Source organism: Tauraco erythrolophus, chromosome 10, assembly GCF_009769465.1.
Source record: "Tauraco erythrolophus isolate bTauEry1 chromosome 10, bTauEry1.pri, whole genome shotgun sequence".
Taxonomy (NCBI): domain Eukaryota; kingdom Metazoa; phylum Chordata; class Aves; order Musophagiformes; family Musophagidae; genus Tauraco; species Tauraco erythrolophus.
Window position 1 is genome coordinate 4,503,263 of NC_141474.1, and position 15,742 is coordinate 4,519,004.

Here is a 15,742-nt window from a genome sequence, read left to right on the forward strand (position 1 = left end):
CGAGACCCTTCCTCCCAAGTGCCAGGAGACCTCTGCATCCATCCAGCACCTACCACCACCCACCCGCTCACTGCAGCGAGATGACTTGGTTAAAGTCTGCAGCGCTGTTCTCAAAGGACTTCCCTTCTTTACCTCTCTAAAAGAAAAAAAAAATACATGTACCTAAAGCTTTACCTACGCTAATTTGCATGGCATTCTCCTGCTCTTATCTGCATCTCCTCACTGGTATCAAAGCCTCAACATTTCTGCATGAGAAATCTTTCCCCAGCTAACCTGCTTATCGGCAGTAATGAATACTCATGCAAACAGGTACCAAATTAAATGGCTTCTTTACAGTGATTATGATAGATTGAGCCATGCTTAATCTACATAATCAAATTGCTTCTGTGTTCAGCAGTAATACCTTTTGGCTGTCCTGGGAGCAGGTTCAGCTGTGGTTTCTCTTTTGACAGCTTCTTTCTGAGAATGACTAACCGTGACTGGGAAAGGGGCTACTTGAGATGCAATTATTAAACGAAGCTGCACGAGGCACATCTCGAACTCTGCAATATGGCAAAGCAGGCCCAGATGAAAGGTGTCCTCTTCAGGGAAGAAGAAAACATCACGCAGGAGACATAAGGGAAAATGAAGTACAAACCAATCTCCTCTAGCTACTGTCCACGTACCCAAGCATAACTAGAGTGATCCTCCCAAGACAGATAAAACATCTCTACCCACCTACCTGCAGTGAGCGACTACTGCTACTATAATCTCCTTTCCACACCCAAAAGCAGCCCTACACCCCTGCTCACATGCTAATGAAACAGAAGAACGTATTTGCCAGTCTCCAGACCAGATTCATGTTTTGAATCAGGCTGGCTAAGCCTTGCCAATGTGCCAGAAACAGAGGACAGCACAGCTATATTATAAAATCCTTGACTTGGGAAATAAAAGGATTTGATTCAGGGGAGGTTCTGACAAGCATCCCTGTAACTCGTTTTTATCAGGTCACTTAGGCCAAACATGTCCTGGAGCTTCCTCTACTTTTACATATTGATCAATTTTTAGGAGTAAAAAGAAAAGCGAGAAATGGGTTTTCCCCACAAACTATAAATAAGTGCTATGTAAAAAAAATATTAAACAGTATTTACCTTTGTCCAAAACACAGCACCAAAAGAAGCAAAGGTCTGTTCCTGATGCACATGCTGAGAGTTTTTTTTGTCTGCCTTTTTTTTTTTCCCCCCAAAGAGTCTAACAAAACTATTACCCTACAAGCTAGTGCTTATTTCTAAACACCACCTAAGAGTAGAAAAGTGAGTAAGCCTGATGTAAAATGCTAATTAAGGACTTACAGAGAACAATTTCTCTCCCTCATTATGGCTTTGACACAGGTGGAAAGAAGGCGCCGGCTAGACCTTGGTGGTTGGAAAGGTGACAGCTCTAGCAAAAAGGTCCCTGCATCCTCATAAACGAAGAAAAATCAACGCAGAGGGGAAAAAAAAAAGATGGGTTCTGGCAAGGGCTGCTGGCACAGCTTGACTTTGGCTCAGGAGGAAATAAAAGCTTGAATTACACAAAAATAGATTTAAGAAAGAATCAATGACATTTCATCTGAAAGTTTTAGTTAAGTTTTAATTAGGATCCAAGATTTTTGCACTTAAGTGCGTGAAGTGAAGGAGTACATGTACTCATCCTTTCCAAGATAACTGACGGAGCTGAAACTTACTCATCTCAGCTCGAAAGGTTAATTAAAGAACAATCCTCGAGAGCAACACCGTAGGGAAACAGCGGAGAGCCACCTCCGCCGAGGAGCCCTGCGGAAAGGCTCCCGCGTCCTCCCTCTCCGAAAGACTCTGGGTGGCAAACCGCAGCTCACTGCCCGGCCACCGTGGCACGGAGATGGGCGAGATGGTTTGAAGCAGCCCAGCAAGGCGCAGAGAACAGCAGCCTATAAAGCTCACCTGCTGTGCTCCCCGCGGCACCGGGGCAGGTTCCGCAGCCCACGCCGGGCTCCACACGGCTGCCAGGCTGGAGTCGCTTCAACACACAACCCCTTTGGCAGGGCACGAGCGCCCACCGCCAGCGGTGAAAGGCAGGTGCAGTAGCTCTTCTAATTAGGAAACGAAGGCAGAGTGACTCACCCAAGGATCAAAGTCTGCAATTAAGCCAGAAACAGGCTGCGGGTTCCCCGATTCCCACAGCACCACGAGGCAAAGGCCTTCTCTAGTTCATCCCAGCATCGTTAAAAAACACACCAGCTTTTAGGGAGGCCTGTTTATATGAAGCTCATTCGAAAAATTTTATGCCAAATTTAAGAGATACTCTCAAAGTGGGGAATAAAAGTGTTTCATCACTTTGCGGACGTAAGGGACCTTTGGCTGTGTCGCAATTTAATTTCCTAAGAACACAGGCAAAGCCTCAATTAGGTCGGAGAGGACCGCTGTGCCAGTACAAGAGAGAAGAGAGATGCACGGCTGCATCGGTGAAGAGCATTTCTTGTCTCGGGGGGACCGGAGAGAACGGCACAAGGAAGCATTGAGGGCTCTTGGCAAAAGTGAGCGAGACTGCTCGCTTGGTCTGCAAAGCCAGACAGCAGAGGTAAAACAGGGAAGCAAAACACTCAGCTGGTGGCTCTTGGGTCACAGGCAGGTTTTTGCAGCTTTCTTGACCAACAAAAGGCAGGTGCTGCGGCTGCCAAGGGAGAAACAGGCTGATTTAGAAGCAGCCCAGGGAAAAGCAGGGAAATGATGGAAAAAAAATAAAGATCAGAATTGTGATGGATTCTGAATGGTGCTTAATGGAGTGAAGCCCGAACGCTATTTGGTGCAATCTTGATGGGTCTGATTTAACTATTACATTTTCACACAATATATTTCGTACTGGTTATGAAGAACTGCTTGGCAACACCTGATGATTGCTCAAAAGTCTCTCAAATCACTTAAGCAGAAGGTCTGTCAGAGTAAAACACATTAATCAGAGAAGAGACTGATAAGGAGAGGATGGCCCCAGAAATAACACCAGGGGTGAGACATCATCGTGAGCCTGTCGCCTGCAGAAAGGCTGCCCAGGAGGTTCGTGGGCAGGAGAACCCAACCCAGCAACACTGCAGTGAGGAAAGTTCATGGAAGGGCGTTTCTGGCCACGCAGGTTCCCACAGCACGTTTTTATCCAGCAGAAAGACGGATTATGCAACTTCCAAGAGCCACTCTTCATCTGAGGTGTGACATCTGCATACTCCAAATCCTCCTAAACTTCCAGCCAGCAAGGAGCTGGTGACCATACAGTCCCAGGCCCACACCATTCAAACCACACCAGCCCTTTTTTTTTTTTTACTTTCACATTGAAAGTGCAGTTTCAGATGCTCAGGTTTATTTTAATTTTGATTCAGAATCGTCTATCTGAAGGAAGTTTATACCAGTGACAACTGAATCACGGTTGTGGGGGCAGCTTCTTCAAACAGAAACAGATTGGTAGACGCTACCCTTCCAAAACACTATCTTTGTGAACACAACATCTCAGGACATCAATTAGGCAACGTTCCACTTGAGCTACTTGAAAGACTGCATTTAGGATGGACTCCTCTCCCTCCACCTCCCAACAAGCCCATTAAGTATCTGATCTGAAAATCCTTGTACGTACAAGAGTTACTTGCTCAAGTTGTTTTTTCTTTATGCAAGGTTTTGAAGAGCACTCTGAATTTACAAAGCAGCATTTTGTTCTCATCTAAACATAGGGGCTGTATTCCAATGAGCAAGCCCATATAGACAGGGTAACACCAAGATAAGGCTCCACAGTGAGTATCTGCAGGTGCCTTCATTAAAGCAACAAAAATCCCACTAACGAGTCCACAAAAACCACTAATTGCCAGAAATACAGTGCTGCTTTTGGTATTTCAGACACCAAGTAGAGAAGTTCAAACACCCAGGTGGAAGGGTTTAGAGCACAGCAGTCCCTTCTTCCCCAGCATCCCCCAGTGTCTCGGTTACCCTGCAGATCTTCATGTTCTCATGCCAATCTGCAATATCCATAAATGAGAAAATACCCACCGCAGTCAAACCCTCAGCAATGCTATTTCCTGAAAAAGTAGGAAACATTCCTTTTGCACCCAGCTGGGTGCCCAAGCAGAAAGCTTACCCCATCTGGTAGTGCCCTCCAGCACACAGCACTCACAAACTCATTTGTGTCATCTTCTTTCCGGTCCTTGTCCAGGACACTTTTGACTGTATCAAACTTGAACGTCAGCAGTGTCTTTGAGAGGCCCTTATAGTATAGGTAAAGGGAATTATTTTCACTTCCTAGAAATAAAAAAAAAAAAAAAATATATACAAGATCAGGTTGTAGTAGCAGTTTCATCGCTTAAGACAAGACCAGGCATTTCCTCCTTGTAAGTTATCACGCTGGTGGTGCCTTGGCAACTGGGAGCGCTCCACAGCAAACTTCCACGTCGCTCCATAGAGCCAGGCTTTATTACAAGACAACCACAGCACGCAGCGCACTTGCAAAACATACAGGATCCCAACCGTCCCCCGTAACTTCCTTAGGGCAGAGCGTTTTGAGCAGAGCACCTACGCTCCCACACGAAACACGCCGCTACACCCAGCCTGCTCGGCATTCCAGCTCCCAGGCAGGTAGCACTGTCACCGTCTCGCTTGCCGTAATCAAGTATGACAGTTTGGTCTGTGGAGGTTTAAGTAAGAGAGACTAGACAGAGCACAGGCTTTATTTAGAAATCCATCCCAATTTCTGCCTTGCAAGCTGTACAGAGATCAGAAAACACACAAGCTAAGGTCCTCCCTTCAGTGCTGGCGCAGCTGTACTGCTCATCCCACAGCTATCAGCCTCTCACTGCTTTCCCACCAAGACCTGTGGATTTATGGAGGTTGAACGGTCCAATTTAAGCAGTGAAAGGACAGAAACAGCCAAAGGGGTAAGTGCTTCAGGCTGATTCAGTCTCCTAGGGAGCGGTTTATAGCGAGAGTGTTATTGCTTCACCATGCAGAATGCTGTACCAAGTGACAAGTAGAAGGACCACTCGTGTGGTCCAGACTGCTGCCCTTCCTTAGAAAAACACGGGAGGATGTGTCAGTTGATAAACTTGAAAGACATAAGTCAAGTTAACTTGAAAGTCATATCAACAGTGACTACATTAGTAGTTGACTTTTGGTGACAGCAAATCTAAACCACCATATGTGAAAAACGCATCTGAAATGGGAGGAAACCAAGTCCAGACCCCGCCTTATGTCAGAAGATCATTACATCATTCCCTGGGAAGGGAAAGAAGGGTGGAAGTTCAGAACAATCCTCTATTAAAAAGCTCACATGGCTACGTGGTGCAATTGCCGGTGTGCTCTGCAACTGGAGAGGCACCAGCTCCGAGGAGCCCCCATTAGCATCTGTCAGGACAGCGGCTCTACTCACCACAGGCGATGTAGTCTCCATTGGACGCAAGCCCTACGAAGTTCTTCTCATTGATGTGACCCTTGAAGGAGCGCAAGCAGTGAGGCTTCCCTACGTTCCACAGCTTCAGCTGACTGTCTGTTGACCTGAAAAACAATACCTAAAGTTACCTTGCTGCCGCACAGCAGGGACTGCTTGCTTCCAACCCTGCTCCTTGACACCCTACTTGCAATGTAAACGTAGGAAGCCTTGGTGCACTCCAGGAGATTTATCCCACTTTCAATTATATGCAAGTCCGCTTGAGCTCAGAAAGGTATCATGTTATTATAGAAGCCTGTCAAAATGTATTACATGTTTGAATAAAAAACTCCTCCAAAGCATGAGAGAACTAAGAGAGTTGGGGCTGTTCAGTCTGGAGAAGAGAAGGCTCTGGGTTGATCCTATAGCAGTCTTCCAGTACCTGAAGGGGCTACAAGAAAGCTGGAGAGGGGCTTTGGACAAGGGCATGTAGTGATAAGACAAGGGGCAATGGCTTTAAACTGAGAGGGGAGATTTCGATTAGATCTAAGGAAGAAATTCTTCCCTCTGAGGGTGGTGAGGCACTGGGACCAGGTTGCCCAGAGAAGTTGTGCCTGCCCCATCCCTGGAAGTGTTCAGCATCAGGTTGGATGAGGCTTCAAGCAACGTGGTCTAGTGGAAGGTGTCCCTGTCCATGGCAGGGGGGTTGGAACTAGATGATCTTTGAGGTCCCTTCCAACCTAAACCATTCTATGATTCTATAATTACTCTTCCTTTCTCCTACCAGTTGCAGAGTCCTCCACTGAACCGTACAGCCTTTGGGCCATCACTGCCTCCTCCCTGTCCTCGCAGATCCAGGACACCCTGAATGTGTAATTTTTTCAACCTCTACAGCATAGACAAAATCTGTTGCCTGCTGGCTACGACTCTCATTCATGCCTTTACAGGGCTTGGGTAGGAAGTAGTCTCCTCCCTCTCCAGCTGCCCTGAAAGCATGTTCTCCTGCCCAACACCAAGCAGCAGTATATAGAAACCTATAGGGCCCCAGAGTTACTATGAACTTTAAAACTGATGTGGTTTGCTCATGAATAATTGAGACCGCATGGATATAGATCTCAAACTTCCACTTTTTTCACCTTGGTAGCAAAGCTAAACATTACTATTAAAAATACACAAAGTCTGTTGGGATTAAATCAAAACTGATGTTCTTCCATTGTTCCCCCACATGCAAACATACCTGCCTTCAAAATGTTTTTCTGTTTACAGTCAGAAAACATTTTCCCTTCGGCAAAAGAAAGGAGGTGGAGGTAGTCTCCTCTGCCTGGCTCAGCTCAAATGGAATAGGAAGATCCCAGGTTTCTGGGAGATACAGGATTCATTTCTTCCTCCAAACCTGAAGGGACATGAGCCCCTCTCACTTCCCAGGTGTTATTCTCAACCATTCACCAGGCTGTGATATTCTGGCCCTCACTGACTTACAACAATACACTCCATGGCACATGAGCAAATGCTGATGTGGTGGGACTGGAGCCCCGTGAAGCCACCCTTGAGGAGATGTGTAGTTGCCGTTCGCAACACTTGAACAAGATTGGGAGCAGGACCTGTCAGCCTCCTGGGTGGGAGGAAAGGGAGGTAAGTAATGCTTCCCTCTTACAAGTCACATCACCCAACCTTGCTGCTTTTGGAATATTAAGAGCTGAAGGGGGAAAAAAATCCTACCCAACATTCATCAAATATTACCAACGACGTAAAGTACTAGCCCTGCACCAATGTCACATTTACCTAAAAATATAGCACAAAAGAGTTGAGACACACCTCGTGCTATGCTGCAAAAACCTTATCTCAGCCCTCAATGACAGCCGGAATGACAAAGGAGCGATAAGGGAGCTGCAGCAAGATTTGTTAGTCATTTGCAATAATAGCATGAGGTCAGATCAGAAGGAAGGTATGAACTTTATCTGTAATACTGTGACTTCAGCAGGAGCAAGCTCCTCATCCCACATCTTGAGCAGGGGGGGCCCTAAAAGAGAATTCAGCTTCTCTGCCTGATGCGTGTTCCATGTCCATCCCTGCCCTACACCACTGCTCACACTCCCTTCCCTTCTCCTGTCTTCACCATCACAGCAGCAGCACAGCCCACATGAAGAGCACAAAGGTACCTACTACTGCTTTTTGGCCCGTGAGTACAGGCAGATGTGTTCTGTGCCATTAGGGCAGTCGTATTTTTAAAAGGCTGCTTTTAAAAGCTTCAGAGTTGCCTGGAAACTAAACTTTTCTGAAGGCAGGGTAAAGCAGCAAAAGACTAAACACGGGTCTAAAAGCTGTCAGATCCCCGTGACAGCTTCTGCTATTAGCTAACCCATCAAGACGACCTCATACATATAGGCACTTAACCTCTATATTTTAGTGGCACACATTCTAGAACTCTTGATTAAAATAAAAACACAAAGTCTATTACTAATGGAATGCTTTTACTGTTAACAAATTCCCCATCGAGCTCTAGCCATGCTTGCATTGCTTAGGGTAAGTGTGCCATAAAAGAAGGAAGTTATCTGCCACCGGACCACAAGGAGAGGAAAAGGTCATTGATCCTGCTGGGGTTACACTGCTCTTCTGGTTTCATACCCTCTACAAAAAAATGTCATGGATGAGCTGCTCTGTTCAATCTGTCTCTCTGTAAATCTGCACTGCAATCAATGTGTTGTGCTAAATACCAGGCAGTTCTGAACACCCTTGAGGTCAAAACCTAACTCTACAAGGCAAAGTAAATCAATGCAATCTATAAAACAGCTTTAGCTAGAAATCTAGAGAACCTGAATATGCATATAATTTTCTCTTAAAAGAAATCAGTGCTTGATTTTTGGCAGTCACTGCTCCTGTTTCCTCTCCTCAACCCGCAAAAGACAGACATGAAAAATAATCTGCTCTCTCCGACGTTTCTTTCCGTTCACGCAGAAAAAGATAGGTGAACCCTCCAGTGAGTCCTCTCACCCTGTTGTTGCCTGTCCCAGTCTGACAGCTCTATCAATATTCCTCCCAGGACTGTGGGGTAAGCTTTCCCAGACAGTCGGCTCAAGCAGGACAGGGCCATTCTGTCCTGAAACCATCTCATAGATGATGCTCCACTTGATCACAGCTGTAAAACATTCCCAGCCTCCTCCTGCTTCTATTAAATGCTTTCTTCTTACCCAGACTTAGTTCAAAGCATTAAATCTAATTTTCTCTGTGTTCTAGGTATGAATTTACACCCTTATAGAGTTAAAACATTAATAGAAATAAGAAGAGAGGAACTGACTAAATATAAACAAGTACCAGAAGCCACCAGGGCATTTTCCATCACACAGCTCAGAGTAACTCACTAGCAGCCTGAATACACCTTAAAACGCTCTGCTTTGGCTCCAGGCTTCCAGAGCAAGCTGTGAAAACACCAGACACAATCAAGCTGGATAATCATCAACTGGGTCCAAGGCAGCAGGTGTACTTTCTGGAACTAGATCTACCCCTGCACTCCATCCCTGCAACCCCCAGGTGTTAACACGCGAGTGTGTCAAGATCAAAGATTCCCCAGCAACCCCCCAAGGTCACTTATATTCTCCCCACCACCTAAGATGGGCTCACCTCTGGTTTATTGAAGAGGCTTGTAGCCAGTCATTCAAACCTTTCACATGCTTATTCCCACCTGATTGAAAACCCACCTACAACTGGAGGCAGCCACATCTGGCTTTGGGGCAGCCACATCTGGCCACATAACTTAACAGAAGCTGCAGAATATTGTTCTTCAGGGCTTCCATAGCACAAACCTTATGGTCTACCCTGGCTGAAAAGCTGCATGCTGTTAGCACCACAACACACAGCTTCTCCTTGTCTACTTTGTAAGCCAAGTATAATCCTAAACAAGGCCTTCACAGAGCAGATTAATAAATTAACCAGAGAACAGACTGGTCAGTTCTACTCAAGTTGCTTTCAGGCTGTGGCTAAATGTCTTCTTCAGACCTAGCAGTATCATTTGGTCACTTCTGCCACTCATCAGCTGTGTTTTACTGCAGATTACCATCCTCAGGGCTCTGTCAGCAGCCTTCTCTATGGCAGAGCTCTGGTCAGGAGCATCCTCAGCACACACAGCACTTCGCACAAGGAGAGTTCACCTGCAGCTTCCCAAAAAATCGGGGCTTGCGGTCAGGAGCTGCGTCTAGTTGCCTTCCTATTTCTCTCAAACATTTTACAGAGCGGAGCCAAGCGACACCAGGAATGAATTTCTATTTTTGTCTTAGAAAAAAAAGCAGCGATCTGCTTCCCAAAAGCACAGCAGCTAGCGAGGGCACCCGCCCACGCAGGTGAACTCGCACGACGGCCCTGCAGAACGCCGGGAAGCAAGGGCTACGCAAGTTTTTTAGCCTACGTAAAAGGCAATACTTACGCAGAGACGATTTCTTCCCCGCTCACAAATTTTGCGTAGGAGACCGCCTTGCGATGCCCTTTGAACACCATGATTGGCTGCTTAGTGTTGCGGAGATCGTAGTAGTGAACACAGTGATCTGGAGAGGAGAAAGAAAAGAGGCAAAATTTCATCAGTTGGGAAGGATGCGCGGGGCCTCTAATGATCGGCTCACGACACCAGTCTTGCCCGCAGCACCCACACCTCACCCCAAGCTTCGTCTAGGATAAGCCACCTGCACTATAGTAAAAGTGTGTTTAAGGAGGATTCTTAAAACAGCCCCAAAATTCAGGCCGGAAGGGTCCAAGCAGATTTTCAAAAATTCAATGAGGGAAAAAGATGCATCCACACGTGTGCGCACATAGACGTGTGTCCTCCCACAAACCCCGTTTGGGCCACGTGCCAGGCAGCAGCTAGAAGGACCCTCGCCTCTCCTGCCTGTCGCCTTGGCTCCCTGCTCAGCTCAAATGGAATAGGAAGATCCCAGGTTTCTGGGAGATACAGGATTCATTTCTTCCCCCAACCTGAAGGGACATGAGCCCCTCTCACTTCCCAGGTGTAATTCTCTACTATTCGCCAGGCTCTGATATTCTGGCCCTCACTGACTTACAACAATACACTCCATGGCACATGAGCAAACGCTGATGTGGTGGGTGGGACCTCCCATTCCCATTTCTAATTCCCCTTCCTCAGTTTGTCCCCTCTTGGAGAACTATTGAAGAACCCCAGCCGAAAAACTCAGTCTGTTTGCTACTTAAATGGGATCGTGAAAAATAGGGATTAAATTAGATTTACCTAAATGGGTAACCTCCATGGTTTTTGGCTTCTTTCTTTTATTATCAATCAAGAGAGAATTAGCATTTCTGCTAAGGAGAGAACAAACTTAATTCCAGTTCTTCAGAAGTTTTAACTCACAGGTGTGCCACAACCACATAAAAGGTACTGCAACAGCATTGGTGATGCATTCTATTTTCTGCACAACTAAATGTGAATTCCCAAGAAAATAGAAAAATAAGAAGAGAAAACTCCATGGACCCAAGTCACGAACACTCCCAGCACTCTTTCCAGCTCAACAAGGTTAATAAGCTTCTCCCTTCCCGACTTTCAGCCTCTAATGTTGAACTTAATTAAATTATCCCCTGCTATTCTGGAAGCACAGGGAGGGAAGGCCACACGCACGCAAGGAAACCGAGCCGGACGTCTTCCTCACCAAGCAACTTGCGATACCCAGACGTCAGCTGAAAACCGCTCTGACCCTCCTCCCACTGAAATCACATGCCACCGATGGAAGTTTATCGCAGAGATTACACGGAAATGAATTTAAATGCCAATAGCGACGGTTATTTTTGTATTTGCACAGCGTTTCAGAGCGGGGCTCTCAGCCGTACAAACAACGCTGAGCTGTCTCAAAATCCCATGTGGATTCAGAGATAACTGGATTTACATCGATCAGGCTACAGCAACCACCCATTGGAGTGGCAAGGGTAGCTTCTCCCCCGTATTACATTAACAGGCTAATTGGGGGCTGTGGCAGGATGGGGGGCTGTGTCAGAAACACCTTCAAAAACAAGGCAAAAGTGAGTCGCCTTCCTCCTCACTTCCAGCATCTTGCTTGCTGCATAAGGTGGGATCAGAGACTTCTCCAGTAAGAGGTTTCTGGCTCTCTCTCTCCTCGCCCTGTAAAAGTGGATGCTCAAAGCAGCTACACCAAGTTTTCTCCATCATTTACAGCAGGTAGTGAACTGTCACCCCCGTTGTATTGAAACCCAGCAGCTATTGTGCCCCTTACTCCTAGCACTAAAAAGCTGGGAAGTGCTTTAGCCCCAAGCACTCTTCCAAACGCTCCTGTTTCTTCCACCTAGGAAGTATTAACCCTCTCAACAGCCAACGCTACGGACCCAGAGCGTACCTACCATTTGAATATTTTAATTAGCTTTCAAACAAGGTGCTGTTTCAACAGGCTTATTTGATAGAGTGGATAATTTTCAAAGAGGCTTTGAATTAAGCATTAACATTCTTTTATCAAGATTGGGCATCCTGATGCCTTCCAACTCTCTGAAAGCTTGAGCCAAAAAATTCCTCGTTTTCTCATCTGGCTGGTGTACCTACTACAGGAGCTACGAAACAGTTAACTGGCAATTGTTATTTTAATGAGCAGAATGATTCTAGCAGGGCTTTTATTAGGAGCCAGTTAGTGGATAAGCCTTTCAAGCCTATTTTTGCTCACCGTTTCAACCTCCTCTCCAGCTGGCCTGTCATTAGGATACCTTTTGAGCACCAGATTTCATCCTTCAGAGGGTGGCAGGGAAAGGGGTACCCGTGAATGGCCGTGTGCGATCAGCTGGACCAATGTGGGAGAGGAAAGAGCTAGAGCAGGAAAGACAAGTCCGTTTGCAGAGCAAGGCAAGAGGCATGAAGTTGCATTCACCTTCGAAATATCGCAATAAACAGCTCGAAGCCTTGCCGGCATCTGGTCCCAGCACTGCGTGTGCCTCCCGGCGTCGGCAGGGCAATCAATCACTGTCTGCTCTCATCACCACGAGTCTGAGGGAATGGGCAAGGCCAGCGGGTTCTAAAATTAGCCACTTAATTATTAATTGATTATTTCAGCAGCCAAAGTGTTGATGCCCAATTGAAGTTGTTTTTTTTTTTTAATTCAATTGAAGGAGCTATTTTTGAGCAGATATATGAAGACGAACACTCACTGCATTCATTAAAATCAGAACAGGTGGTCATGTTTTACAATTAAAGAGATACTTTCTCTTGTAGGCCATATGGACTTTCTGAAAACACGATAAAAATGCCATCTGCTGAGGAAGCAGAGAGCCCAAAAATGAAGCTAAACGAGGAAAATACAACTCCCAGGTACCCCGGCAGCAGCCTTGCCTGGTGCAGTTGGATGAGCTGCAATCACCCGCAATCGGCAGCATCCCGGGCACACCAGCGGGGTTCTCTGAAAAGCTCAGAAAATGAGTTAGTCCTAAAAGGCAGCTGAAAGTAAGGAAAACAGAGTGGGCATTGAGGGGAATCAAACGCTTCCCAAACTCTGTCAAGAGTCTGTAAGCTCATCCAATATCCCACCGCTGGCTCCTGCCCTCAGCATCCCTGGAAAACCACAGATCGTACTCCACCGCTCAGCAGCAACGCGCAACAGTGTTCGCTTCTTACGTTGCTCCTCAAACACGAGCATCAAAATCGTCATTTTACTTTTTTTTTTTTTGCAGCTCTACAGTTTCCACCCCAACCAGAAAACTCACTTAGAACAATTTCAACTCAGAAATGACGTTCCCGCAGTTAAAAGCCTCCTGCCTAACCCCTGGGCAGCAACAGCTCACCGCGTTCCCTTCTCTTCCGCATTTAGGCTTAATTGAAATATATATGAGATAATGGAAAAGAACATGTATATACCATAACAAATTAAACACTCTGAAGCAATTCTCATCTAGTTCAATGTCACAGCAGAAGCTGAGCACGACAATTCGGCTGCTGCACCCTCTGAATTCAAATGTTTGCTGGCAGGACCGTATTTTATTACACAGATTTTTTTTTTTTTTTAAAGTGATCTCAGAAGACAAAAAGGGCAGCTAAGCTCTGCCACTGCTGCTGAAAGGTCTCCGACCACAAGTCTGAGTTTTTAAATAGCGCTTTTCCAGACCGCTCAAGAACTCCTTACTTCCCGTAAGACGCCACCGCTTCGACCTCCGAGCTGTCTAGTGACAACTAATCAAGAATTCAGACTTTTCCAAACTTCCAAAAGATCTCACCATCTCTCCAGTAAGTATAACCTGCATCAGCAAAGGATGGCATCCCTCGTTGCTTGGCAGCTCCTAAATTCACAAGACTCCAGGCAGCAGGGGAGCAGGTTGAAAGGGAAGGATGGTTTTGGGATGTACAGTGTGAAGTGATCAGCACCTTCTCAATCTGTCCTTGGACACAGCTTGGTTGCAGGGAGAAGGTCATAGTGAGTGAATTGATGATGTGGTTAACAAAATCTTGGGAAACCAAGTTAAAAACTTCTAAAAAAAGAGAAGAGAGCTGGCAATTGCTAATGAAGTCAGCAGCATCTCAGGTAATTTCAGAGCTGTTCACAAAGATGGAACTGCTCTTGGATTTTTGTTGTTTAAACAAAAAAAAGGCAAAGTCTGTTTTTGCCAAAAGTGATTTTCCTTACACTTCAGATGTGTTAATAAAACTCACAAAACAGCTGTTACCAGCAGACTTTAGGCTCCCATCACCTATCGCAAAGCTCTTAAAGAGTTCTGACAAGTGGCATCTCCAGAAAAAGTGGGCAAGGGTTATGGAAAAGCATCACACAGCAGCACCTTGTTTCACTGAGGACTGGTACAGGCAGGGTAACACCCCACACAATCCAAAAAGCAGAGTGATTTAAGTCTCTCTGGGTACCCAGCAATTCCAAATAATACTCATCTTCCAGGGTGTGTGCTTGACTCACCTTCACCACCAACATTCACCAGTCTACAGCATGAGCTAACTCACAGGCTCCCGAAAGCTTTTCTTTCCCTGACCAAGAACCACTTACTCGAAAGGATACCAAGGCAAGGACAGCAAAACAAAAATTTACCTGCAATGCAACAGTTTTATATTCAGTGGACGTAACGACTAGAAAGCCCCAAGAGCTGCATACAAAGGTTCTGTGGCTCTCCCCTGGAAAACTGAATTGCTGGAGAATCAATGATCATTTTTCTTATTTCAATCATTTAGAAATGCGTATTTCTCAACTGTTCAATATTTAGATTATTGATTTGTTCAAAAAACTAAGTAATTCACATTACTCTGATTTTTCAGTGCTTACAGACTTGAGAATATAAGTGGTACTTGCCACTACACATCTGATGAATGTTAAAGCCAAGATGACGCTCATATTCAAAACCGAAGTTGTAGGGTGGGTAGCCAGATGTTAATTAAGGGGCCTGTTACAAGTCTGCTGTTATCAAAGCTTGTTTTGGACTTTTTTTTTAAATAAGATATCCTCAATACCAAACTTAGGGGTCAAATTAATTTCACAGAACCATAGAATGGTTTAAGTTGGAAGGGACCTCAAAGATCATCTAGTTCCAACCCCCCCTGCCATGGGCAGGGACACCTTCCACTACACCAGGCTGCTCAAAGCCTCAGCCCACCTGACCTTGAACACTTCCAGGGATGGGGCAGCCACAGCTTCTCTGGGCAACTTGTTCCAGTGTTTAACCATCCTCAGTGTAAAAGTCTCTTATCTCTAATCGAAATCTCTCCTCTTTCAGTTTAAAGCCATTGCCCCGTGTCCTATCACTACACATCCTTGTCAAAAGTCCCTCTCCAGAATTCCTGTAGCCCTTTTAGGTACTGGAAGGCTGCTAGAAGGTGTCCCCGGAGCCTTTTCTTCTCCAGGCTGAACAGCTCCACCTCTCTCAGCCTGTCTTCACAGCAGAGGTGCTCCAGCCCTTGGATCATCTTTGTGGCCTCCTCTGCACCTGCTCCAACAGCTCCATGTCCTTCTGATGTTGGGGACCCCAGAGCTGAATGCAGAACTCCAGGTGGAGTATTTCATACATTAATGCTCTGGCTACAGCCTGCAGTCCTGCATGCCTCATGCTAGGGATGTTTTACGGAAAGAGAAGACCAGGATAGAACGTAACCTTTAATGTATTTCTCTTGTGCTCCTTTGACCATGGTGATCTGATTTGTTGCATTCAGTAACTCATGTCCTTAGTCAACAATTCCCTCAGCTTCATCTGTCTCTCCATATGAACTTCAAGCTTGGATCAAGGCTGCCTGTTTTCACCAGCGAAAGTCTGTGCATCAGCAGTAAGAATAAGAGACATTTATAGTCTGAGGGGTGTATTTAAATTACTTGTTCAACAAGATTTAAACTGAGAACAAATTCACTGCAAGATACCTCTGCTCACCTCCAAG

At 45.8% G+C, this 15,742-nt stretch overlaps 1 protein-coding gene across 2 annotated transcripts in view; it reads right to left on the reverse strand.

Moving 5' to 3' along the window:
* The window catches only part of COP1 (COP1 E3 ubiquitin ligase), a 131,286-nt gene that overhangs the window by 29,531 nt on the left and 86,013 nt on the right, over positions 1-15,742 (reverse strand). For both annotated transcript variants that reach the window (XM_086617108.1, XM_086617107.1), the window contains exons 16-18: positions 9,812-9,929; positions 5,398-5,522; positions 4,114-4,274 (exon numbers count right to left, since the gene is read on the reverse strand). In XM_086617108.1, coding sequence (XP_086473234.1) covers positions 4,114-4,274; positions 5,398-5,522; positions 9,812-9,929 — 404 coding nt within the window. The remainder of the gene's footprint in view (positions 1-4,113; positions 4,275-5,397; positions 5,523-9,811; positions 9,930-15,742) is intronic.